The sequence below is a fragment of the Oncorhynchus gorbuscha genome, unplaced genomic scaffold (assembly GCF_021184085.1).
Source record: "Oncorhynchus gorbuscha isolate QuinsamMale2020 ecotype Even-year unplaced genomic scaffold, OgorEven_v1.0 Un_scaffold_1519, whole genome shotgun sequence".
In the NCBI taxonomy this organism is placed as follows: Eukaryota; Metazoa; Chordata; class Actinopteri; order Salmoniformes; family Salmonidae; genus Oncorhynchus; species Oncorhynchus gorbuscha.
In genome coordinates, this window is record NW_025746272.1 from 52,954 (window position 1) to 79,642 (window position 26,689).

General features: G+C 45.0%; 1 protein-coding gene across 1 annotated transcript in view; it reads right to left on the reverse strand.

The window, feature by feature from the left end:
• Positions 1–7,404: 7,404 nt before the first annotated feature.
• The window catches only part of LOC124023157 (C-terminal-binding protein 2-like), a 64,630-nt gene continuing 45,345 nt past the window's right edge, over positions 7,405–26,689 (reverse strand). The window contains exons 8-10 of the mRNA XM_046337695.1: positions 15,457–15,574; positions 9,133–9,253; positions 7,405–7,941 (exon numbers count right to left, since the gene is read on the reverse strand). Coding sequence (XP_046193651.1) covers positions 7,405–7,941; positions 9,133–9,253; positions 15,457–15,574 — 776 coding nt within the window. The remainder of the gene's footprint in view (positions 7,942–9,132; positions 9,254–15,456; positions 15,575–26,689) is intronic.

Consider the following 26,689-nt stretch of genomic DNA (forward strand, 5'->3'; position numbering starts at 1 on the left):
GGTGAGACCCGGGTCCGAACTCATTGGTGAGACCCGGGTCCGAACTCATTGGTGGGACCCGGGTCCGAACTTATTGGTGAGACCCGGTTTCGAACTCATTGGTGGGCCCCGGGTCCGAACTCATTGGTGGGACCCGGGTCCGAACTCATTGGTGGGACCCGGGTCCGAACTCATTGGTGGGACCCGGGTCCGAACTCATTGGTGGGACCCGGGTCCGAACTCATTGGTGGGACCCGGGTCCGAACTCATTGGTGAGACCCGGGTCCGAACTCATTGGTGGGCCCCGGGTCCGAACTCATTGGTGGGACCGGGTGTGAACTCATTGGTGGGACCCGGTCCGAACTCATTGGTGAGACCGGGTCCGAACTCATTGGTGAGACCCGGGTCCGAACTCATTGGTGAGACCCGGGTCCGAACTCATTGGTGAGACCCGGGTCCGAACTCATTGGTGGGACCCGGGTCCGAACTCATTGGTGGGACCCGGGTCGAACTCATTGGTGGGACCCGGGTCGAACTCATTAGTGGGACCCGGGTCCGAACTCATTGGTGGGACCCGGGTCCGAACTCATTGGTGGGACCCGGGTCCGAACTCATTGGTGGGACCCGGGTCCGAACTCATTGTGAGACCGGGTCCGAACTCATTGGTGGGCCCCGGGTCCGAACTCATTGGTGGGACCCGGGTTCGAACTCATTGGTGGGACCCGGGTCCGAACTCATTGGTGAGACCCGGGTCCGAACTCATTGGTGAGACCCGGGTCCGAACTCATTGGTGAGACCCGGGTCCGAACTCATTGGTGGGACCCGGGTCCGAACTCATTGGTGAGACCCGGGTCCGAACTCATTGGTGAGACCCGGGTCCGAACTCATTGGTGGGACCGGGTCCGAACTCATTGGTGGGACCGGGTCCGAACTCATTGGTGGGATCCGGGTCCGAACTCATTGGTGGGACCCGGGTCCGAACTCATTGGTGGGACCCGGGTCCGAACTCATTGGTGGGACCCGGGTCGAACTCATTGGTGGGACCCGGGTCCGAACTCATTGGTGGGACCCGGGTCCGAACTCATTGGTGGGACCCGGGTCCGAACTCATTGGTGAGACCCGGTCCGAACTCATTGGTGGGCCCGGGTCCGAACTCATTGGTGGGACCCGGGTTCGAACTCATTGGTGGGACCCGGGTCCGAACTCATTGGTGAGACCGGGTCCGAACTCATTGGTGAGACCCGGGTCCGAACTCATTGGTGAGACCCGGGTCGAACTCATTGGTGGGACCCGGTCGAACTCATTGGTGAGACCCGGGTCCGAACTCATTGGTGAGACCGGGTCCGAACTCATTGGTGAGACCCGGGTACGAACTCATTGGTGAGACCCGGGTACGAACTCATTGGTGAGACCCGGGTGCGAACTCATTGGTGAGACCCGGGTCCGTGCAGATTCCCGGATTATGCGACGTTCAGAACGAGACTGTAGAGGAAACGGATTAATTAGCGGCTGTTGTAAAATCGATATTCTGATATTCTTTGAGTTAGTTTGGGAAATACAAACTCAATAAAACTAATTTTCCCATGGTGCCCCAGGTTAATGAGTTAATAATTGGTTGATTCAGTTAATCACGCAATTAGAAACCTTTATTCATTCGATGAGCCACAGTCGTCACATTAACTAATACAACATCACGACAGCATGCTACATGTTGCTTGTCCTGTGTTGCTCTGCATGTGCTCTCTTCTCATTGTTTGTTTGCATTGTGACTGTAATTGTTTTTAATAAGCTGTCCAGTGACTGCGGTTGAAAATGAGCCAGCTGGCTAAAACCGTCACTTTTATTGAAAAGTTGATTTAAATGTGCACTGTCCCTGTAAATGTTTTTACTCAAACTCAAATGTGCTTGAAAGCAGTATCCAGATCCATCGGATGTAGTGATCACAATATGGTGGCATATATGTAGGAAAACCACAGTTCCAAAGGCGGGGCCTAATATAGTGTATAAGCCATATGTAGGAAAACCACAGTTCCAAAGGCGGGGCCTAATATAGTGTATACGCCATATGTAGGAAAACCACATTTCCAAAGGCGGGGCCTAATATAGTGTATAAGCCATATGTAGGAAAACCACAGTTCCAAAGGCGGGGCCTAATATAGTGTATAAGCCATATGTAGGAAAACCAAAGTTCCAAAGGCGGGGCCTAATATAGTGTATAAGCCATATGTAGGAACACCACAGTTCCAAAGGCGGGGCCTAATATAGTGTATAAGCCATATGTAGGAAAACCACAGTTCCAAAGGCGGGGCCTAATATAGTGTATAAGCCATATGTAGGAAAACCACAGTTCCAAAGGCGGGGCCTAATATAGTGTATAAGCCATATGTAGGAAAACCAAAGTTCCAAAGGCGGGGCCTAATATAGTGTATACGAGGTCATACAATACGTTTTGTGGTGATTCCTATGTTGTTGATGTAAAGAACATGTGTTGGTGCGTAATGAGGAGCAAATTGACACTGTACTTGACACATTGATTGAAATTGCTTATTTCAGTTACTAATAAGCGTGAACCCATTAAGAAAATAACTGTCAAAACTGTGGATTGATGAGGAATTTAAAAATTGTATGGTTGAGAGGGACGAGGCAAAGGGAATGGCAAATAAGTCTGGCGGCACAACCGATTGGCAAACGTATTGCAAATGTTGAAATCATGTGATTAAACTGAATAAAACGAAGAAACTACACTATGAAACAAAGATACATTATATAAAGAATGTAAAATGTAAATGTAAAAAGCTTTGGATCAACTTAAATGACATTTTGGGTAAAAGGGCAAACTCAGCTCCGTCATTCATTGAATCAGATGGCTCATTCATCACAAAACCCACTGATATTGCCAACTACTTTAATGATTTTTTTCATTGGCAAGATTAGCAAACTTAGGCATGACATGTCAGCAACAACCGCTGACCCTACACGTCCAAGTATATCTGACCAAATTATGAAAGACAAGCGTTGTAATTTAGAATTCTGTTATGTGAATGTGGAAGAGGTGAAAACCATTGTCTATCAACAATGACAAGCCACCGGGGTCTAAACCATTTGTATGGAAAAATACTGAGGATAATAGTGGACGATATTGCAACTCCTTTTTACGATATCTTCAATCTAACCCTACTAGAAAGTTTGTGCCCTCAGACCTGGAGGGAAGCAAAAGTAATTCCGCTACCTAATAATAGTAAAGCCCCCTTTAAAGGCTCAAATAGACAACCAATCAGCCTGTTACCAACCCTTAGTAAACCTCTGAAAAAAATGGTGTTTGACCAGATACTATTTTACAGTAAACAAATTGACAACAGACTTTCAGCACACTTATAGGGAAGGACATTCAACAAGCACAGCACTTAGAGAATTGACGGATGATTGGCTGAGAGAAATTGATGATAAATAGATAATGTGGGGAATGTTTTTTTTAGACTCCAGGGCGGCTTTTGACATTATCGACCAGTCTCTTGCTAGAAGAATGCGTTATGGCTTTTCACCCCCTGCTATATTGTGAATAAAGAGTTACCTGTCTAACAGAACACAGAGAGTGTTCTTTAATGGAAGTCTCTCCAACATAATCCAGGTAGAATCAGGAATTCCCCAGGGCAGCTGTCTAGGCCCCTTTACTTTTAAAAATCTTTACTAACGACATGCAATGAGTAAAGCCAGTGTGTATATGTATGTGGTTGACTCAACACTATACACGTCAGCTACTACAGTGACTGAAATTACTTCCACGAAGAGTTGCAGTTCATTTTAGAATGGGTGGCAAGGAATATGTTTCCTAAATATACACTCTGCCATCTGCCCGGTACAGTTGAAAACGGGATTCATTCATGAAGACCACACTTCGACAGCATGCCAGTGGTGAGCATTTGCAGTCTGGTCAAGACCCTGGTGAGGAGGACAAACACGCAGATGAGCTTCCCTGAGACGGTTTCTGACAGTTTGTGCAAAACACACAGTTTCATCAGCTGTGCGGGGGTGGCTGGTCTCAGACGATCCCACAGGTGAAGAAGCCAGATGTGGCGGTTCTGGGCTGGCATGGTTACACGTGGTCCCCAGCACAAGGTGCTCCTGTGTAATGATCATGCTGTTTAAATCAGCTTCTTGCCTCAGGTGGATTGATAATCTTGGCAAAGGATAAATGCTCACTATCAGGGATGTAAACAAGACATATGTTTTTTGTATTTCATTTTTTGGGAGGAGGACTTTTTATTTCAACTCGTGAAACAATTGACCAACACTACATGTTACGTTTAAGATGTTTGTTCAGTGTTTATGAATACAGCAGATGTATGTCTGTGTATAAATTATTATGTGACGTACAGTCATGAGATGAGCTTCCCTGAGACGGTCATATCCAGGTCCTGATTGGTCAACAAGATTATTTGACACGTGTATCATTTTTTTGACACGCAAAGATCCAAACGGCGTTCCATGGAAATCCTGGTTGAGAATGAAACGACTGAACAATGAAACAGCACAGCAAGTAAGTGAAAGAAATAGGTTTTCATTATGTTTTACTGGTAATGGGGACATACGCAAACGCCAACAAAATAACTTTTGGGTCAGTGTGGTGTGTAACCTTTATTTAACAAGGCAAGTCAGTTAAATTGAGTCAGTATGGTGTGTGTGTAACCTTTATTTAAATCAGTTAAGAACAAATTATTCTTATTTACAATGACAGCCTACTGGGGAACTGTGGGGTTAACTTCCTTGTTCAGCGGCAGAACGACAGATTTTTACCTTGTCAGCTCGGGATTCAATCCAGCAACCTTTCGGTTACTAGTCCAACGCTCTAACCAGCTACCCTGCCACTCCAGGGTGACGGAGTCATACACTTTTAAACAATCTCACACACACACACAGCTAAATCTCAATCATTTTATTTTATTTGAGCCGCACTGAATGATAAATTATCACCTTGCACAAGTAACAAATATTCACACTAAAATAAAACCTACTGCTGGCTGACTGTCTCTTCTTTTGCTATTGCTGGGACACAGTTTCCTAGTACTCTGACCGAGTGCAGAGTTAATTCCAATGGAACTTTTTAACAGGCATTTATGTATTATCGTGAATAACTAATGGCTATCAACCAATCAGCATTCAGGATCAAAACTACCCGTTTTATAGTAGAGTAAATAGCAACGTCCTTCCAATAGCACGAAGAAGAGAGGAGAAGGATGGAGGGATCACATGGGGACTAATGGGTTATAGGAACATTGAACTAGGCGATACAAATCTAACAGGACAAATCTAGCAAAACACCGAAAAATGGGGGATGTGCCTCATTATATAAAAATACCACAATGGAGTAAAGAGGGAGAATATCCAGAACTACCCACATTATTGGAAGCAATTTTTGGGAGGGGAAATGATATCTGCAAAAAAAAGGCTGTTTTCCTGAGTCATAAAAGGAAATGAAAGTTGAGCTTGAACCCTTTTTCCTGATCACAAGAGATCAATCAATCAGAGATGTGTAGTGGGGCTCGACACAACTAAATCGCCCCGCTGGGAGAGTCACAAGCGGTTTCCTTTCGCCGTCAATAGAGAGAGAGAGTTAGTCAGACTTGCTTGTCCATTTACAAGGAGACCCATCAAAAAATGTTATTTTGCCAAACAGAGAGAAAAACAGACACGGTGTCCTCTTGCAAAAACAGTTAAAATCCCAAACATCCTCTTTAGTGAATAATAAACATTGTTTATCAGCTGCACAAAATGTATTCTTATCCAATAATGAACAGCAAATGACGTCCTCTCCTCTTGCTGACAGTGAGATGTGTCACACACCGTCTTTCAGGATAGACACAGGGCTATCTGAGGGAATAGTCCAGCTTCATGTTGAGGTTCAGAGAGAGAGAGTGAGGGAGAGAGACAGAGAGAGAGAGAGGGAGAGAGAGAGAGAGACAGAGAGAGAGACAGATGAAGGGAGAGAGAGAGAGAGAGAGAGACAGAGAGAGAGAGAGAGAGAGAGAGAGAGAGAGAGAGGCAGATGAAGGGAGAGAGGGAGAGAGAGAGAGAGACAGATGAAGGGAGAGAGAGAGAGAAAGATGAAGGGAGAGAGAGAGAGAGGCAGATGAAGGGAGAGAGGGAGAGGGAGAGAGAGAGAGAGACAGAGAGAGACAGATGAAGGGAGAGAGAGAGAGAGACAGAGAGAGAGACAGATGAAGGGAGAGAGAGAGACAGAGAGAGAGAGAGAGAGAGGCAGATGAAGGGAGAGAGGGAGAGAGAGAGACAGATGAAGGGAGAGAGAGAGAGAAAGATGAAGGGAGAGAGAGAGGGCAGATGAAGGGAGGGAGAGGAGAGAGAGAGAGAGAGAGAGAGAGAGAGACAGATGAAGGGAGAGAGAGAGAGAGAGAGATGAAGGAGAGAGAGACAGAGACAGATGAAGGGAGAGAGGGAGAGAGAGACAGATGAAGGGAGAGAGGGAGAGAGAGAGAGAGAGAGAGATGAAGGGAGAGAGAGAGAGAGACAGATGAAGGGAGAGAGAGACAGAGAGAGAGCGAGACAGAGAGAGAGATGAAGGGAGAGAGAGACAGAGAGAGAGAGGCAGAGGCAAATGAAGGGAGAGAGAGACAGCGAGAGAGAGAGAGAGGCAGATGAAGGGAGAGAGAGAGAGTAGGGCTGGGATTCAATCTGTATAAACGCTGTCGACAGCTTGTTAAGGTAACGTTACTGCGTCCGTGGAGATCCCATTCACGGTAAACGCCGCTCAATCAGAAATGGCATTTAAAAAAAAAAACACAATGCTTATAATTCGCCATCAGATTGAATCCTAAATCTCTGAGAGGAGTGGAGTCCCTCCGTAATAAAACTGAACTGACTCCTGTTGTCTCTGGAGCGCCGTGTGCAACTCAACTCCCAATATGTCTGATAACGATTAGCTACCATCAGACCGTTGGAGATACACATGTTGTTGAACACTGACTGATCTGGACGTCAGGTTTTACCTTGGAACTTACCATTGCCATAATAATGTATTAAAGATGTGTTATTAATGTGTTATTAATGTGTTATTAATGTGTTTTTAATGTGTTTTTAATGTGTTATTAATGTGTTATTAATGTGTTTTTAATGTGTTATTAATGTGTTATTAATGTGTTATTAATGTGTTTTTAATGTGTTTTTAATGTGTTATTAATGTGTTATTAATGTGTTATTAATGTGTTATTAATGTGTTATTAATGTGTTATTAATGTGTTTTAATGTGGATTCAATCCCATCGCGCTTCTGTCAGCTGTGCAATTTTTAACCCCCTAGAGTCGATGTCCGTGACCCCCACGGAAATTCAATTAGCAAAGTCAATTAAAATATATCCCCGTCAAATCTGCCTGTTTAAAAGATATAATTTTTTTTGTTGTTGCATTGGCTGTCTCAATCCACAGCATCCACCTGTGGTGTCCTGGGCTGCTGTGGTGTCCTGGGCTGCTGTGGTGTCCGTCCTGGGCTGCTGTGGTGTCCGTCCTGGGCTGCTGTGGTGTCCTGGGCTGCTGTGGTGTCCTGGGCTGCTGTGGTGTCCGTCCTGGGCTGCTGTGGTGTCTGTCCTGGGCTGCTGTGGTGTCCGTCCTGGGCTGCTGTGGTGTCAGTCCTGGGCTGCTGTGGTGTCAGTCCTGGGCTGCTGTGGTGTCCTGGGCTGCTGTGGTGTCCGTCCTGGGTTGCTGTGGTGTCCTGGGCTGCTGTGGTGTCCTGGGCTGCTGTGGTGTCCGTCCTGGGCTGCTGTGGTGTCCTGGGCTGCTGTGGTGTCCTGGGCTGCTGTGGTGTCCGTCCTGGGCTGCTGTGGTGTCCTGGGCTGCTGTGGTGTCGGTCCTGGGCTGCTGTGGTGTCCGTCCTGGGCTGCTGTGGTGTCCTGGGCTGCTGTGGTGTCCTGGGCTGCTGTGGTGTCCGTCCTGGGCTGCTGTGGTTACACGTGGACTGCGGTTGGACCAGCTATGTTTGTCCTCTGTTCTCACAGGGGCCCCATCTATAATATATTACAGTTGTCCTCTGTTCTCACAGGGGCCCCATCTATAATATAGTACATCAGTTGTCCTCTGTTCTCACAGGGGCCCCATCTATAATATATTACAGTTGTCCTCTGTTCTCACAGGAGCCCCATCTATAATATATTACAGTTGTCCTCTGTTCTCACAGGGGCCCCATCTATAATATATTACAGTTGTCCTCTGTTCTCACAGGAGCCCCATCTATAATATATTACAGTTGTCCTCTGTTCTCACAGGGGCCCCATCTATAATATATTACAGTTGTCCTCTGTTCTCACAGGGGCCCCATCTATAATATATTACAGTTGTCCTCTGTTCTCACAGGGGCCCCATCTATAATATATTACAGTTGTCCTCTGTTCTCACAGGGGCCCCATCTATAATATATTACAGTTGTCCTCCACAGGGGCCCCATCTATAATATATTACAGTTGTCCTCTGTTCTCACAGGGCTCCATCTATAATATATTACAGTTGTCCTCTGTTCTCACAGGGGCCCCATCTATAATATATTACAGTTGTCCTCTGTTCTCACAGGGGCCCCATCTATAATATATTACAGTTGTCCTCTGTTCTCGCAGGGCCCCATCTATAATATATTACATCAGTTATGTGGGTTGGTGCCCCCCTTGGGTTGTGCCGTGGCGGAGATCTTTGTGGGCTATACTCGGCCTTAACTCAGGAGGGTAAGTTGGTGGTTGAAGATATACCTCTAGTGGTGTGGGGGCTGTGCTTTGGCAAAGTGGGTGGGGTTATATACTTCCTGTTTGGGGATGTCCTCGGATGGGGCCACAGTGTCTCCTGACCCCTCCTGTCTCAGCCTCCAGTATTTATGCTGCAGTAGTTTGTGTCGGGGGGCTAGGGTCAGTTTGTTATATCTGGAGTACTTCTCCTGTCCTATTCGGTGTCCTGTGTGAATTTAATTGTGCGTTCTCTAATTCTCTCTTTCTCTCTTTCTTTCTCTCTCTCGGAGGACCTGAGCCCTAGGACCATGCCTCAGGACTACCTGACATGATGACTCCTTGCTGTCCCCAGTCCACCTGGCTGTGTTGCTGCTCCAGTTTCAACTGTTCTGCCTTATTATTATTGGACCATGCTGGTCATTTATGAACATTTGAACATCTTGGGACGGATGGGTACCAGAGGGCAGGGTATGGGCGATTGGTACCCCCCCTGGCACCATCCCCTCTAAGCCACCCGGGATCACCCCTGGAGCCATGCCCATCATGCCCGGCGGGTACCTAGGGAGAAGGAGGTTAGAGGTCAGGGTCAAAGGTCATCTGTAGTTCAGGCAGGCAATAGCAAAGCAGCCCAGAGCTGAAGATTCCTGAGTGATGAGGACAGACATCAGAGTAGTAGAAGACCTGTCTTCACCCAGAGACACGTCTCTCTCTCTCTCTCTCTCTCTCTCTCTCTCTCTCTCTCTCTCTCTCTCTCTCTCTCTCTCTCTCTCTCTCTCTCTCTCTCTCTCTCTCTCTCTCTCTCTCTCTCTCTCTCTCTCTCTCTCTCTCTCTCTCTCTCTCATCACACTGAAACATGACGTCATGCTTCCTGAACCACACCTCCTCCTACTAGTGTCAACATCTAGATCTGCTTAGTGGAAGAGGGGGTCGGTCTGTCGAATGGTAGAGGGGTCGGTCTGTCAAATGGTACAAGGGGTTGGTCTGTCTAATGGTAGAGGGGGTCGGTCTGTCAAATGGTAGAGGGGTCGGTCTGTCTAATGGTAGAGGGGTCGGTCTGTCAAATGGTAGAGGGGGTTGGTCTGTCTAATGGTAGAGGGGTCGGTCTGTCAAATGGTAGAGGGGTTGGTCTGTCTAATGGAATAGAGGGGGTCAGTCTGTCTAATGGTAGAGGGGTTGGTCTGTCTAATGGTAGAGGGGTTGGTCTGTCTAATGGTAGAGGGGTTGGTCTGTCTAATGGTAGAGGGGTTGGTCTGTCTAATGGTAGACGGGGTTGGTCTGTCTAATGGAAGAGGGGTCGGTCTGTCTAATGGTAGAGGGGTTGGTCTGTCTAATGGTAGAGGGGTTGGTCTGTCTAATGGTAGAGGGGGGTTGGTCTGTCTAATGGTAGAGGGGTTGGTCTGTCTAATGGTAGAGGGGTTGGTCTGTCTAATGGTAGAGGGGGTCGGTCTGTCTAATGGTAGAGGGGTTGGTCTGTCTAATGGAAGAGGGAGTTGGTCTATCTAATGGTAGAGGAGTTGATCTGTCTAATGGTAGAGGGGTTGGTCTGTCTAATGGTAGAGGGGTCGGTCTGTCTAATGGTAGAGGGGTTGGTATGTCTAATGGTAGAGGGGTTGGTCTGTCTAATGGTAGATGGGGTTGGTCTGTCTAATGGTAGAGGGGTCGGTCTGTCTAATGGTAGAGGGGTTGGTCTGTCTAATGGAAGAGGGAGTTGGTCTATCTAATGATAGAGGGGGTTGGTCTGTCTAATGGTAGAGGGGTTGGTCTGTCTAATGGTAGAGGGAGTTGATCTGTCTAATGGTAGAGGGGGTTGGTCTGTCTAATGGTAGAGGGGGTCGGTCTGTCTAATGGTAGAGGGGTTGGTCTGTCTAATAGAGGAGGGGTCGGTCTGTCTAATGGAAGAGGGGGTCGGTCTGTCTAATGGTAGAGGGTAGGTCTATCTAATGGTAGAGGGGTTGGTCTGTCTAATGGAAGAGGGGTTGGTCTGTCTAATGGTAGAGGGGTCGGTCTGTCTGATGGTAGAGGGGGTCGGTCTGTCTAATGGTAGAGGGAGTTGGTCTGTCTAATGGTAGAGGGGTTGGTCTGTCTAATGGAAGAGGGGTTGGTCTATCTAATGGTAGAGGGAGTTGATCTGTCTAATGGTAGAGGGGTTGGTCTGTCTAATGGTAGAGGGGTCGGTCTGTCTAATGGTAGAGGGGTTGGTATGTCTAATGGTAGAGGGGGTTGGTCTGTCTAATGGTAGATGGGGTTGGTCTGTCTAATGGTAGAGGGGGTCGGTCTGTCTAATGGTAGAGGGGGTTGGTCTGTCTAATGGAAGAGGGAGTTGGTCTATCTAATGATAGAGGGGTTGGTCTGTCTAATGGTAGAGGGAGTTGATCTGTCTAATGGTAGAGGGGTTGGTCTGTCTAATGGTAGAGGGGGTCGGTCTGTCTAATGGTAGAGGGGTTGGTCTGTCTAATAGAGGAGGGGGGTCGGTCTGTCTAATGGAAGAGGGGTCGGTCTGTCTAATGGTAGAGGGTAGGTCTATCTAATGGTAGAGGGGTTGGTCTGTCTAATGGAAGAGGGGTTGGTCTGTCTAATGGTAGAGGGGTCGGTCTGTCTGATGGTAGAGGGGTCGGTCTGTCTAATGGAAGAGGGGTTGGTCTGTCTAATGGTAGAGGGGTCGGTCTGTCTGATGGTAGAGGGGTCGGTCTGTCTAATGGTAGAGGGAGTTGGTCTGTCTGATGGTAGAGGGGTCGGTCTGTCTAATGGAAGAGGGTTGGTCTGTCTAATGGTAGAGGGGTTGGTCTGTCTAATGGTAGAGGGGGTCGGTCTGTCTAATGGTAGAGGGGGTTGGTCTGTCTAATGGAAGAGGGAGTTGGTCTATCTAATGGTAGAGGGGGTTGGTCTGTCTAATGGTAGAGGGGGTTGGTCTATCTAATGGTAGAGGGGGTTGGTCTATCTAATGGTAGAGCGTATTAAATCTATGCAACAAGTGTGGACTTGTTGTCGCCTTAAGCTCCACAGGGAGCACAGAGGAGTAATGGTTGAATAGAGCCCTGCGGAAGGAAGTCAAATCGACTCAGAAGTTGGTTTATTTCTACATTAAAGGGATGTTTTAAGAGAACAGACCAGAGGGCAGTAACAACATTACAGTCCACAGCAAAAAGGGTGAGAAACAGGGAGGTTCTAATCATAGAAATACATTCTGTAGAATGAATGGGAAGAACAGTTCTATAGATTATATTTCTACGGTTGTAGTATATCCAGGCCTGGCAGAAAGAGGCCCCGGATCATCACACAGTATTTACCTGAGTGCCAATAGGTACTACATTTTGTCTTGAGGAACCCCGGTTGTTAGGGCGTGCAGAGTTTGGTTGGCTTGGCTGTGTGAGAGAAGCACACGGAGGTGGACAGACTGAGATCAGATTAACATCCAGGGAGGTCACATGGTGAAGGAGTACGAGGTAACGCTCTATCAGGGCTCTCCAACCCTGTTACCCTGTTACCCTGTTACTAGACCCTGTTACCCTGTTACCCTGTTACCCTGTTACCCTGATACCCTGTTACTAGACCCTGTTACCCTGATACCCTGTTACCCTGTTACTAGACCCTGTTACCCTGTTACCCTGTTACCCTGATACCCTGTTACTAGACCCTGTTACCCTGATACCCTGTTACTAGACCCTGTTACCCTGTTACCCTGTTACCCTGTTACCCTGATACTAGACCCTGTTACCCTGTTACTAGACCCTGTTACCCTGTTACCCTGTTACTAGACCCTGTTACCCTGTTACTAGACCCTGTTACTAGACCCTGTTACCCTGTTACTAGACCCTGTTACCCTGTTACTAGACCCTGTTACTAGACCCTGTTACCCTGTTACTAGACCCTGTTACCCTGTTACCCTGATACTAGACCCTGTTACCCTGTTACTAGACCCTGTTACCCTGTTACTAGACCCTGTTACCCTGTTACTAGACCCTGTTACCCTGTTACCCTGTTACTAGACCCTGTTACCCTGTTACCCTGTTACCCTGTTACCCTGTTACTAGACCCTGTTACCCTGTTACCCTGTTACCCTGTTACTAGACCCTGTTACCCTGTTACCCTGTTACCCTGTTACTAGACCCTGTTACCCTGTTACCCTGTTACTAGACCCTGTTACCCTGTTACTAGACCCTGTTACTAGACCCTGTTACCCTGTTACTAGACCCTGTTACCCTGTTACCCTGTTACTAGACCCTGTTACCCTGTTACTAGACCCTGTTACCCTGTTACCCTGTTACTAGACCCTGTTACCCTGTTACTAGACCCTGTTACCCTGATACTAGACCCTGTTACCCTGTTACCCTGTTACTAGACCCTGTTACCCTGATACTAGACCCTGTTACCCTGTTACTAGACCCTGTTACCCTGTTACCCTGTTACTAGACCCTGTTACCCTGATACTAGACCCTGTTACCCTGTTACTAGACCCTGTTACCCTGTTACTAGACCCTGTTACTAGACCCTGTTACCCTGTTACTAGACCCTGTTACCCTGTTACTAGACCCTGTTACCCTGTTACCCTGTTACTAGACCCTGTTACCCTGATACTAGACCCTGTTACCCTGTTACCCTGTTACTAGACCCTGTTACCCTGTTACTAGACCCTGTTACCCTGTTACTAGACCCTGTTACCCTGTTACCCTGTTACTAGACCCTGTTACCCTGTTACTAGACCCTGTTACCCTGTTACCCTGTTACGAGACCCTGTTACCCTGTTACTAGACCCTGTTACCCTGTTACTAGACCCTGTTACCCTGTTACTAGACCCTGTTACGAGACCCTGTTACCCTGTTACTAGACCCTGTTACCCTGTTACTAGACCCTGTTACTAGACCCTGTTACTAGACCCTGTTACTAGAACCTGTTACCCTGTTACTAGACCCTGTTACCCTGTTACTAGACCCTGTTACCCTGTTACTAGACCCTGTTACCCTGTTACTAGACCCTGTTACCCTGTTACTAGACCCTGTTACCCTGTTACTAGACCCTGTTACGAGACCCTGTTACCCTGTTACTAGACCCTGTTACCCTGTTACTAGACCCTGTTACTAGACCCTGTTACTAGACCCTGTTACCCTGTTACTAGACCCTGTTACCCTGTTACTAGACCCTGTTACCCTGTTACTAGACCCTGTTACCCTGTTACTAGACCCTGCTACCCTGTTACTAGACCCTGTTACCCTGCTACTAGACCCTGTTACCCTGTTACTAGACCCTGTTACCCTGTTACTAGACCCTGCTACCCTGTTACTAGACCCTGTTACCCTGTTACCCTGTTACTAGACCCTGTTACTAGACCCTGTTACTAGACCCTGTTACTAGACCCTGTTACCCTGTTACCCTGTTACTAGACCCTGTTACCCTGTTACTAGACCCTGCTACCCTGTTACTAGACCCTGTTACTAGACCCTGTTACTAGACCCTGTTACTAGACCCTGTTACTAGACCCTGTTACCCTGTTACCCTGTTACTAGACCCTGTTACCCTGTTACTAGACCCTGCTACCCTGTTACTAGACCCTGTTACCCTGTTACTAGACCCTGTTACTAGACCCTGTTACCCTGTTACTAGACCCTGTTACTAGACCCTGTTACCCTGTTACTAGACCCTGTTACCCTGTTACTAGACCCTGTTACCCTGTTACTAGACCCTGTTACTAGACCCTGTTACTAGACCCTGTTACCCTGTTACTAGACCCTGTTACCCTGTTACTAGACCCTGTTACCCTGTTACTAGACCCTGTTACCCTGTTACTAGACCCTGTTACCCTGTTACTAGACCCTGTTACCCTGTTACCCTGTTACGAGACCCTGTTACCCTGTTACTAGACCCTGTTACCCTGATACTAGACCCTGTTACCCTGTTACTAGACCCTGTTACCCTGATACTAGACCCTGTTACCCTGTTACTAGACCCTGTTACCCTGTTACTAGACCCTGTTACCCTGTTACTAGACCCTGTTACCCTGTTACTAGACCCTGTTACCCTGTTACTAGACCCTGTTACCCAGTTACTTGACCCTGTTACCATGTTACTAGACCCTGTTACCCTGTTACTAGACCCTGTTACTAGACCCTGTTACCCTGTTACTAGACCCTGTTACTACAGCTGTCCTGTTACTTGAGCTGTCCTGTTAAAATGGTATCTCTCCAGGAACAGGGTTGGAGTTAAAACCTACAGGAGGGTATCTCTCCAGGAACAGGGTTGGAGTTAAAACCTACAGGAGGGTATCTCTCCAGGAACAGGGTTGGAGCTAAAACCTACAGGAAGGAGGGTATCTCTCCAGGAACAGGTTTGGAGTTAAAACCTACAGGAAGGAGGGTATCTCTCCAGGAACAGGTTTGGAGTTAAGACCTACAGGAAGGAGGGTAACATGATGTGTGTGTGTATGTGTATGTATGTATGTATGTATGTATGTATGTATGTATGTATGTATGTATGTATGTATGTATGTATGTGTGTATGTGTGTGTGTGTGTGTGTGTGTGTGTGTGTGTGTGTGTGTGTGTGTGTGTGTGTGTGTGTGTGTGTGTGTGTGTATGTATATGCATATATGTGTGTGTGTGTGTGTGTGTGTGTGTGTGTGTGTGTGTGTGTGTGTGTGTGTGTGTGTGTGTGTGTGTGTGTGTGTGTGTGTGTGTGTGTGTGTGTGTGTGTGTGTGTGTGTAAGGGATAATCCTGAAGCAAAACACACACAGTCGATGTCACACTTGTCGCTATGCTTCCTCAGCCTACCTGTAGGCGGTGCCATTGAGCTCTGGGTGGACACCTTGCTGGTCCATTACTGCCCACGGTCCTGTGGTCACAAAGAATTCCTTATTCACACAGTTTCTTAGGCTGTCAGGGATGCGGCCTGCGATGGAGAGAGGGAGGGAGAGAGAGAGAAAGTGGGAAGATGGAGGGAGGAGAGGGAGATAGATTTAGAAACGTGGAGAGAGAGAGGTAAAGACAGAGAGAGGTAAAGAGAGACAGAGAGAGGTAAAGACAGAGAGAGGTAAAGAGAGACAGAGAGAGGTAAAGACAGAGAGAGAGGTAAAGAGAGACAGAGAGAGGTAAAGAGAGACAGAGAGAGAGGTAGACAGAGAGAGACAGAGAGAGGTAAAGAGAGAGAGAGAGGTAAAGAGAGAGACAGAGAGAGGTAAAGAGAGAGAGAGAGGTAAAGAGAGAGACAGAGAGAGGTAAAGACAGAGAGAGGTAAAGAGAGACAGAGAGAGGTAAAGACAGAGAGAGAGGTAAAGAGAGAGACAGAGAGAGGTAAAGAGAGAGAGAGGTAAAGAGAGAGAGAGGTAAAGACAGAGAGAGGTAAAGACAGAGAGAGGTAAAGACAGAGAGAGGTAAAGAGAGAGAGAGAGGTAAAGAGAGAGAGAGAGAGAGGTAAAGAGAGAGAGAGGTAAAGAGAGAGAGAGGTAAAGACAGAGAGAGGTAAAGAGAGAGAGAGAGGTAAAGACAGAGAGAGGTAAAGAGAGAGAGAGGTAAAGAGAGAGACACAGAGAGAGGTAAAGAGAGACAGAGAGGTAAAGAGAGAGACAGAGAGGTAAAGAGAGAGACAGAGAGAGGTAAAGACAGAGAGAGAGGTAAAGACAGAGAGAGGTAAAGACAGAGAGAGGTAAAGACAGAGAGAGAGGTAAAGACAGAGAGAGGTAAAGACAGAGAGAGAGGTAAAGACAGAGAGAGGTAAAGACAGAGAGAGAGGTAAAGACAGAGAGAGGTAAAGACAGAGAGAGAGGTAAAGACAGAGAGAGGTAAAGACAGAGAGAGGTAAAGACAGAGAGAGAGGTAAAGAGAGAGACAGAGAGAGGTAAAGAGAGAGACAGAGAGAGGTAAAGACAGAGAGAGGTAAAGAGAGACAGAGAGAGGTAAAGACAGAGAGAGAGGTAAAGACAGAGAGAGGTAAAGAGAGACAGAGAGAGGTAAAGAGAGAGAGAGGTAAAGACAGAGAGAGGTAAAGAGAGACAGAGAGAGGTAAAGAGAGAGAGAGGTAAAGACAGAGAGAGGTAAAGAGAGAGAGAGGTAAAGAGAGAGACACAGAGAGAGGTAAAGAGAGAGAGAGGTAAAGAGAGAGAGAGGTAAAGACAGAGAGAGAGGTAAAGACAGAGACAGAGAGAGGTAAAGAGAGAGACAGAGAGAGGTAAAGACAGAGAGAGAGGTAAAGACAGAGAGAGGTAAAGAGAGACAGAGAGAGGTAAAGAGAGAGAGAGGTAAAGACAGAGAGAGGTAAAGAGAGAGAGAGGTAAAGAGAGAGACACAGAGAGAGGTAAAGAGAGAGAGAGGTAAAGAGAGAGAGAGGTAAAGACAGAGAGAGGTAAAGACAGAGAGAGGTAAAGACAGAGAGAGGTAAAGAGAGAGACAGAGAGAGGTAAAGACAGAGAGAGGTAAAGAGAGAGACAGAGAGAGGTAAAGACAGAGAGAATCATCACACAGACAAAATGAAGCCATAACTTGTAGAGTGATTAAAACATGACAAAGAAGGAATTGAGATATGTTAACTATGGGATGGGTAGATGTTAACTATGGGATGGGTAGATGTTAACTATGGGATGGGTAGATGTTAACTATGGGATGGGTAGATGGGTAGATGTTAACTATGGGATGGGTAGATGTTAACTATGGGATGGGTAGATGTTAACTATGGGATGGGTAGATGTTAACTATGGGATGGGTAGATGTTAACTATGGGATGGGTAGATGTTAACTATGGGATGGGTAGATGGGTAGATGTTAACTATGGGATGGGTAGATGTTAACTATGGGATGGGTAGATGTTAACTATGGGATGGGTAGATGTTAACTATGGGATGGGTAGATGTTAACTATGGGATAGGTAGATGTTAACTATGGGATGGGTAGATGTTAACTATGGGATGGGTAGATGGGTAGATGTTAACTATGGGATGGGTAGATGTTAACTATGGGATGGGTAGATGTTAACTATGGGATGGGTAGATGTTAACTATGGGATGGGTAGATGTTAACTATGGGATAGGTAGATGTTAACTATGGGATGGGTAGATGTTAACTATGGGATGGGTAGATGGGTAGATGTTAACTATGGGATGGGTAGATGTTAACTATGGGATGGGTAGATGTTAACTATGGGATGGGTAGATGTTAACTATGGGATGGGTAGATGTTAACTATGGGATAGGTAGATGTTAACTATGGGATGGGTAGATGTTAACTATGGGATGGGTAGATGTTAACTATGGGATGGGTAGATGTTAACTATGGGATGGGTAGATGTTAACTATGGGATAGGTAGATGTTAACTATGGGATGGGTAGATGTTAACTATGGGATGGGTAGATGTTAACTATGGGATGGGTAGATGTTAACTATGGGATGGGTAGATGTTAACTATGGGATAGGTAGATGGGTAGATGTTAACTATGGGATGGGTAGATGTTAACTATGGGATGGGTAGATGGGTAGATGTTAACTATGGGATGTGTAGATGTTAACTATGGGATGGGTAGATGGGGATAGATGTTAACTATGGGATGGGTAGATGTTAACTATGGGATGGGTAGATGGGTAGATGTTAACTATGGGATAGGTAGATGGGTAGATGTTAACTATGGGGATGGGTAGATGTTAACTATGGGATGGGTAGATGTTAACTATGGGATGGGTAGATGTTAACTATGGGATGGGTAGATGGGTAGATGTTAACTATGGGATGGGTAGATGTTAACTATGGGATGGGTAGATGTTAACTATGGGATGGGTAGATGTTAACTATGGGATGGGTAGATGTTAACTATGGGATGGGTAGATGGGTAGATGTTAACTATGGGATGGGTAGATGTTAACTATGGGATGGGTAGATGTTAACTATGGGATGGGTAGATGGGTAGATGTTAACTATGGGATGGGTAGATGTTAACTATGGGATGGGTAGATGTTAACTATGGGATGGGTAGATGTTAACTATGGGATGGGTAGATGTTAACTATGGGATGGGTAGATGTTAACTATGGGATAGGTAGATGTTAACTATGGGATGGGTAGATGTTAACTATGGGATGGGTAGATGGGTAGATGTTAACTATGGGATGGGTAGATGTTAACTATGGGATGGGTAGATGTTAACTATGGGATGGGTAGATGTTAACTATGGGATGGGTAGATGTTAACTATGGGATAGGTAGATGTTAACTATGGGATGGGTAGATGTTAACTATGGGATGGGTAGATGGGTAGATGTTAACTATGGGATGGGTAGATGTTAACTATGGGATGGGTAGATGTTAACTATGGGATGGGTAGATGTTAACTATGGGATGGGTAGATGTTAACTATGGGATAGGTAGATGTTAACTATGGGATGGGTAGATGTTAACTATGGGATGGGTAGATGTTAACTATGGGATGGGTAGATGTTAACTATGGGATGGGTAGATGTTAACTATGGGATAGGTAGATGTTAACTATGGGATGGGTAGATGTTAACTATGGGATGGGTAGATGTTAACTATGGGATGGGTAGATGTTAACTATGGGATGGGTAGATGTTAACTATGGGATAGGTAGATGGGTAGATGTTAACTATGGGATGGGTAGATGTTAACTATGGGATGGGTAGATGGGTAGATGTTAACTATGGGATGGGTAGATGTTAACTATGGGATGGGTAGATGGGTAGATGTTAACTATGGGATGGGTAGATGTTAACTATGGGATGGGTAGATGGGTAGATGTTAACTATGGGATAGGTAGATGGGTAGATGTTAACTATGGGATGGGTAGATGTTAACTATGGGATGGGTAGATGTTAACTATGGGATGGGTAGATGTTAACTATGGGATGGGTAGATGGGTAGATGTTAACTATGGGATGGGTAGATGTTAACTATGGGATGGGTAGATGTTAACTATGGGATGGGTAGATGTTAACTATGGGATGGGTAGATGTTAACTATGGGATGGGTAGATGGGTAGATGTTAACTATGGGATGGGTAGATGTTAACTATGGGATGGGTAGATGTTAACTATGGGATGGGTAGATGGGTAGATGTTAACTATGGGATGGGTAGATGGGTAGATGTTAACTATGGGATGGGTAGATGTTAACTATGGGATGGGTAGATGTTAACTATGGGATGGGTAGATGTTAACTATGGGATGGGTAGATGTTAACTATGGGATGGGTAGATGTTAACTATGGGATGGGTAGATGTTAACTATGGGATGGGTAGATGTTAACTATGGGATGGGTAGATGTTAACTATGGGATGGGTAGATGGGTAGATGTTAACTATGGGATGGGTAGATGTTAACTATGGGATGGGTAGATGTTAACTATGGGATGGGTAGATGGGTAGATGTTAACTATGGGGTGGGTAGATGTTAGCTATGGGATGGGTAGATGTTAACTATGGGTAGATGTTAACTATGGGATGGGTAGATGTTAACTATGGGATGGGTAGATGTTAACTATGGGATGGGTAGATGGGTAGATGTTAACTATGGGATGGGTAGATGTTAACTATGGGATGGGTAGATGTTAACTATGGGATGGGTAGATGTTAACTATGGGATGGGTAGATGTTAACTATGGGATGGGTAGATGTTAACTATGGGATGGGTAGATGTTAACTATGGGGTGGGTAGATGTTAATTATGGGATGGGTAGATGGGTAGATGTTAACTATGGGATGGGTAGATGTTAACTATGGGATGGAGAGATGTTAACTATGGGGTGGGTAGATGTTAACTATGGGATGGGTAGATGTTAACTATGGGATGGGTAGATGTTAGCTATGGGATGGGTAGATGTTAACTATGGGATGGGTAGATGTTAACTATGGGGTGGGTAGATGGGTAGATGTTAACTATGGGATGGGTAGATGTTAACTATGGGATGGGTAGATGTTAACTATGGGATGGGTAGATGGGTAGATGTTAACTATGGGTAGATGTTAACTATGGGGTGGGTAGATGGGTAGATGTTAACTATGGGGTGGGTAGATGGGTAGATGTTAACTATGGGGTGGGTAGATGGGTAGATGTTAACTATGGGGTGGGTAGATGTTAACTATGGGTAGATGTTAACTATGGGATGGGTAGATGTTAACTATGGGATGGGTAGATGTTAGCTATGGGATGGGTAGATGGGTAGATGTTAACTATGGGATGGGTAGATGTTAACTATGGGATGGGTAGATGTTAACTATGGGATGGGTAGATGTTAACTATGGGATGGGTAGATGGGTAGATGTTAACTATGGGTAGATGTTAACTATGGGATGGGTAGATGTTAACTATGGGATGGGTAGATGTTAACTATGGGATGGGTAGATGTTAACTATGGGATGGGTAGATGGGTAGATGTTAACTATGGGATGGGTAGATGTTAACTATGGGATGGGTAGATGTTAACTATGGGGTGGGTAGATGTTAACTATGGGATGGGTAGATGGGTAGATGTTAACTATGGGGTGGGTAGATGTTAACTATGGGATGGGTAGATGGGTAGATGTTAACTATGGGATGGGTAGATGTTAACTATGGGTAGATGTTAACTATGGGGTGGGTAGATGTTAACTATGGGATGGGTAGATGTTAACTATGGGATGGGTAGATGGGTAGATGTTAACTATGGGATGGGTAGATGTTAACTATGGGATGGGTAGATGTTAACTATGGGATGGGTAGATGTTAACTATGGGATGGGTAGATGTTAACTATGGGATGGGTAGATGTTAACTATGGGATGGGTAGATGTTAACTATGGGATGGGTAGATGGGTAGATGTTAACTATGGGGTGGGTAGATGTTAACTATGGGATGGGTAGATGGGTAGATGTTAACTATGGGATGGGTAGATGGGTAGATGTTAACTATGGGGTGGGTAGATGTTAACTATGGGTAGATGTTAACTATGGGATGGGTAGATGTTAACTATGGGGTGGGTAGATGTTAACTATGGGATGGGTAGATGTTAACTATGGGATGGGTAGATGTTAACTATAGGATGGGTAGATGGGTAGATGTTAACTATGGGGTGGGTAGATGTTAACTATGGGGTGGGTAGATGTTAGCTATGGGATGGGTAGATGTTAACTATGGGATGGGTAGATGGGTAGATGTTAACTATGGGGTGGGTAGATGTTAACTATGGGATGGGTAGATGTTAACTATGGGATGGGTAGATGGGTAGATGTTAACTATGGGGTGGGTAGATGTTAACTATGGGGTGGGTAGATGTTAGCTATGGGATGGGTATATGTTAACTATGGGATGGGTAGATGTTAACTATGGGGTGGGTAGATGTTAGCTATGGGATGGGTAGATGTTAACTATGGGATGGGTAGATGGGTAGATGTTAACTATGGGGTGGGTAGATGTTAACTATGGGATGGGTAGATGTTAACTATGGGATGGGTAGATGGGTAGATGTTAACTATGGGTAGATGTTAACTATGGGATGGGTAGATGTTAACTATGGGTAGATGTTAACTATGGGATGGGTAGATGTTAACTATGGGATGGGTAGATGTTAACTATGGGGTGGGTAGATGGGTAGATGTTAACTATGGGTAGATGTTAACTATGGGATGGGTAGATGTTAACTATGGGGTGGGTAGATGTTAACTATGGGATGGGTAGATGTTAGCTATGGGATGGGTAGATGTTAACTATGGGATGGGTAGATGTTAACTATGGGTAGATGTTAACTATGGGATGGGTAGATGTTAACTATGGGATGGGTAGATGTTAGCTATGGGATGGGTAGATGTTAACTATGGGATGGGTAGATGTTAACTATGGGATGGGTAGATGTTAACTATGGGATGGGTAGATGTTAACTATGGGATGGGTAGATGTTAACTATGGGATGGGTAGATGTTAACTATGGGTAGATGTTAACTATGGGATGGGTAGATGTTAACTATGGGATGGGTAGATGTTAACTATGGGATGGGTAGATGGGTAGATGTTAACTATGGGATGGGTAGATGTTAACTATGGGATGGGTAGATGGGTAGATGTTAACTACGGGATGGGTAGATGTTAACTATGGGATGGGTAGATGTTAACTATGGGATGGGTAGATGTTAACTATGGGGTGGGTAGATGTTAACTATGGGATGGGTAGATGTTAACTATGGGATGGGTAGATGTTAACTATGGGATGGGTAGATGTTAACTATGGGATAGGTAGATGTTAACTATGGGATGGGTAGATGTTAACTATGGGATGGGTAGATGGGTAGATGTTAACTATGGGATGGGTAGATGTTAACTATGGGATGGGTAGATGGGTAGATGTTAACTATGGGATGGGTAGATGTTAACTATGGGATGGGTAGATGTTAACTATGGGGTGGGTAGATGTTAACTATGGGATGGGTAGATGTTAACTATGGGATGGGTAGATGTTAACTATGGGATGGGTAGATGTTAACTATGGGATAGGTAGATGTTAACTATGGGATGGGTAGATGTTAACTATGGGATGGGTAGATGTTAACTATGGGATGGGTAGATGTTAACTATGGGATGGGTAGATGGGTAGATGTTAACTATGGGATGGGTAGATGTTAACTATGGGATGGGTAGATGGGTAGATGTTAACTATGGGATGGGTAGATGGGTAGATGTTAACTATGGGGTGGGTAGATGTTAACTATGGGATGGGTAGATGGGTAGATGTTAACTATGGGATGGGTAGATGGGTAGATGTTAACTATGGGATGGGTAGATGTTAACTATGGGATGGGTAGATGTTAACTATGGGATGGGTAGATGGGTAGATGTTAACTATGGGATGGGTAGATGTTAACTATGGGATGGGTAGATGTTAACTATGGGATAGGTAGATGTTAACTATGGGATGGGTAGATGTTAACTATGGGATGGGTAGATGGGTAGATGTTAACTATGGGGTGGGTAGATGTTAACTATGGGATGGGTAGATGGGTAGATGTTAACTATGGGATGGGTAGATGGGTAGATGTTAACTATGGGATGGGTAGATGTTAACTATGGGATGGGTAGATGTTAACTATGGGATGGGTAGATGGGTAGATGTTAACTATGGGATGGGTAGATGTTAACTATGGGATGGGTAGATGTTAACTATGGGATAGGTAGATGTTAACTATGGGATGGGTAGATGTTAACTATGGGATGGGTAGATGGGTAGATGTTAACTATGGGATGGGTAGATGTTAACTATGGGATGGGTAGATGGGTAGATGTTAACTATGGAATGGGTAGATGTTAACTATGGGATGGGTAGATGTTAACTATGGGGTGGGTAGATGTTAACTATGGGATGGGTAGATGTTAACTATGGGATGGGTAGATGTTAACTATGGGATGGGTAGATGTTAACTATGGGATAGGTAGATGTTAACTATGGGATGGGTAGATGTTAACTATGGGATGGGTAGATGTTAACTATGGGATGGGTAGATGTTAACTATGGGATGGGTAGATGGGTAGATGTTAACTATGGGATGGGTAGATGTTAACTATGGGATGGGTAGATGGGTAGATGTTAACTATGGGATGGGTAGATGGGTAGATGTTAACTATGGGATGGGTAGATGGGTAGATGTTAACTATGGGATGGGTAGATGGGTAGATGTTAACTATGGGATGGGTAGATGTTAACTATGGGATGGGTAGATGTTAACTATGGGATGGGTAGATGGGTAGATGTTAACTATGGGATGGGTAGATGTTAACTATGGGATGGAGAGATGTTAACTATGGGATGGGTAGATGTTAACTATGGGATGGGTAGATGTTAACTATGGGATGGGTAGATGTTAACTATGGGATGGGTAGATGTTAACTATGGGGTGGGTAGATGTTAACTATGGGTAGATGTTAACTATGGGATGGGTAGATGTTAGCTATGGGATGGGTAGATGTTAACTATGGGTAGATGTTAACTATGGGATGGGTAGATGTTAACTATGGGATGGGTAGATGTTAACTATGGGATGGGTAGATGTTAACTATGGGATGGGTAGATGTTAACTATGGGATGGGTAGATGTTAACTATGGGATGGGTAGATGTTAACTATGGGATGGGTAGATGTTAACTATGGGTAGATGTTAACTATGGGGTGGGTAGATGTTAACTATGGGTAGATGTTAACTATGGGGTGGGTAGATGTTAACTATGGGATGGGTAGATGTTAACTATGGGATGGGTAGATGGGTAGATGTTAACTATGGGATGGGTAGATGTTAACTATGGGGTGGGTAGATGGGTAGATGTTAACTATGGGATGGGTAGATGTTAACTATGGGATGGAGAGATGTTAACTATGGGTAGATGTTAACTATGGGATGGAGAGATGTTAACTATGGGTAGATGTTAACTATGGGATGGGTAGATGTTAACTATGGGATGGGTAGATGGGTAGATGTTAACTATGGGTAGATGTTAACTATGGGGTGGGTAGATGTTAACTATGGGATGGGTAGATGTTAACTATGGGATGGGTAGATGTTAACTATGGGATGGGTAGATGGGTAGATGTTAACTATGGGGTGGGTAGATGTTAACTATGGGTAGATGTTAACTATGGGGTGGGTAGATGTTAACTATGGGATGGGTAGATGTTAACTATGGGATGGGTAGATGTTAACTATGGGATGGGTAGATGTTAACTATGGGATGGGTAGATGGGTAGATGTTAACTATGGGATGGGTAGATGTTAACTATGGGATGGGTAGATGTTAACTATGGGTAGATGTTAACTATGGGGTGGGTAGATGTTAACTATGGGATGGGTAGATGTTAACTATGGGATGGGTAGATGTTAACTATGGGATGGGTAGATGTTAACTATGGGATGGGTAGATGTTAACTATGGGATGGGTAGATGTTAACTATGGGATGGGTAGATGTTAACTATGGGATGGGTAGATGTTAGCTATGGGATGGGTAGATGTTAACTATGGGATGGGTAGATGTTAACTATGGGATGGGTAGATGTTAACTATGGGATGGGTAGATGGGTAGATGTTAACTATGGGATGGGTAGATGTTAACTATGGGATGGGTAGATGGGTAGATGTTAACTATGGGATGGGTAGATGTTAACTATGGGATGGGTAGATGTTAACTATGGGGTGGGTAGATGTTAACTATGGGATGGGTAGATGTTAACTATGGGATGGGTAGATGTTAACTTAAGAAGGAAATAAATTCCACAAATTAACTTATAACAAGGCACACATGTTAATTGAAATGCATTCCAGGTGACTAGCTCATGAAGCTGGTTGAGAGAATGCCAAGAGTGTGCAAAGCTGTCATCAAGGCAAAGGGTGGCTACTTGAAGAATCTCAAATATAAAATATATATTTGATTTGTTTAACACTTTCGTTTGGTTACTACATGATTCCACATGTGTTATTTCATAGTTTTATTGTTTTCACTATTATTCTACAATGTAGAAAAAATAGAAAATAGTAACAAATAAAATAAAAACCCTGGAACGAGTAGGTGTTCTAAAACGGTTGACCGGAAGTGTTGCCTAGCAACACAATCACTCATTAAAGTTGTTATTTCACAATGTGGATGTTATCTGGGAGGCAAGGGTTGGATCCCAAATGGCAACCTGTTCCCTGTATAGTGCACTACTTTATACTACAGCCCTATTCCCTATATAGTACACTACTTTATACTACAGCCTTATTCCCTATATAGTCCACTACTTTATACTACAGCCCTATTCCCTATATAGTCCACTACTTTATACTACAGCCCTATTCCCTATATAGTACACTACTTTATACTACAGCCTTATTCCCTATATAGTCCACTACTTTATACTACAGCCTTATTCCCTATATAGTCCACTACTTTATACTACAGCCCTATTCCCTATATAGTCCACTACTTTATACTACAGCCCTATTCCCTATATAGTACACTACTCTATACTGCAGCCCTATTCCCTATATAGTGCACTACTTAATACTACAGCCCTATTCCCTA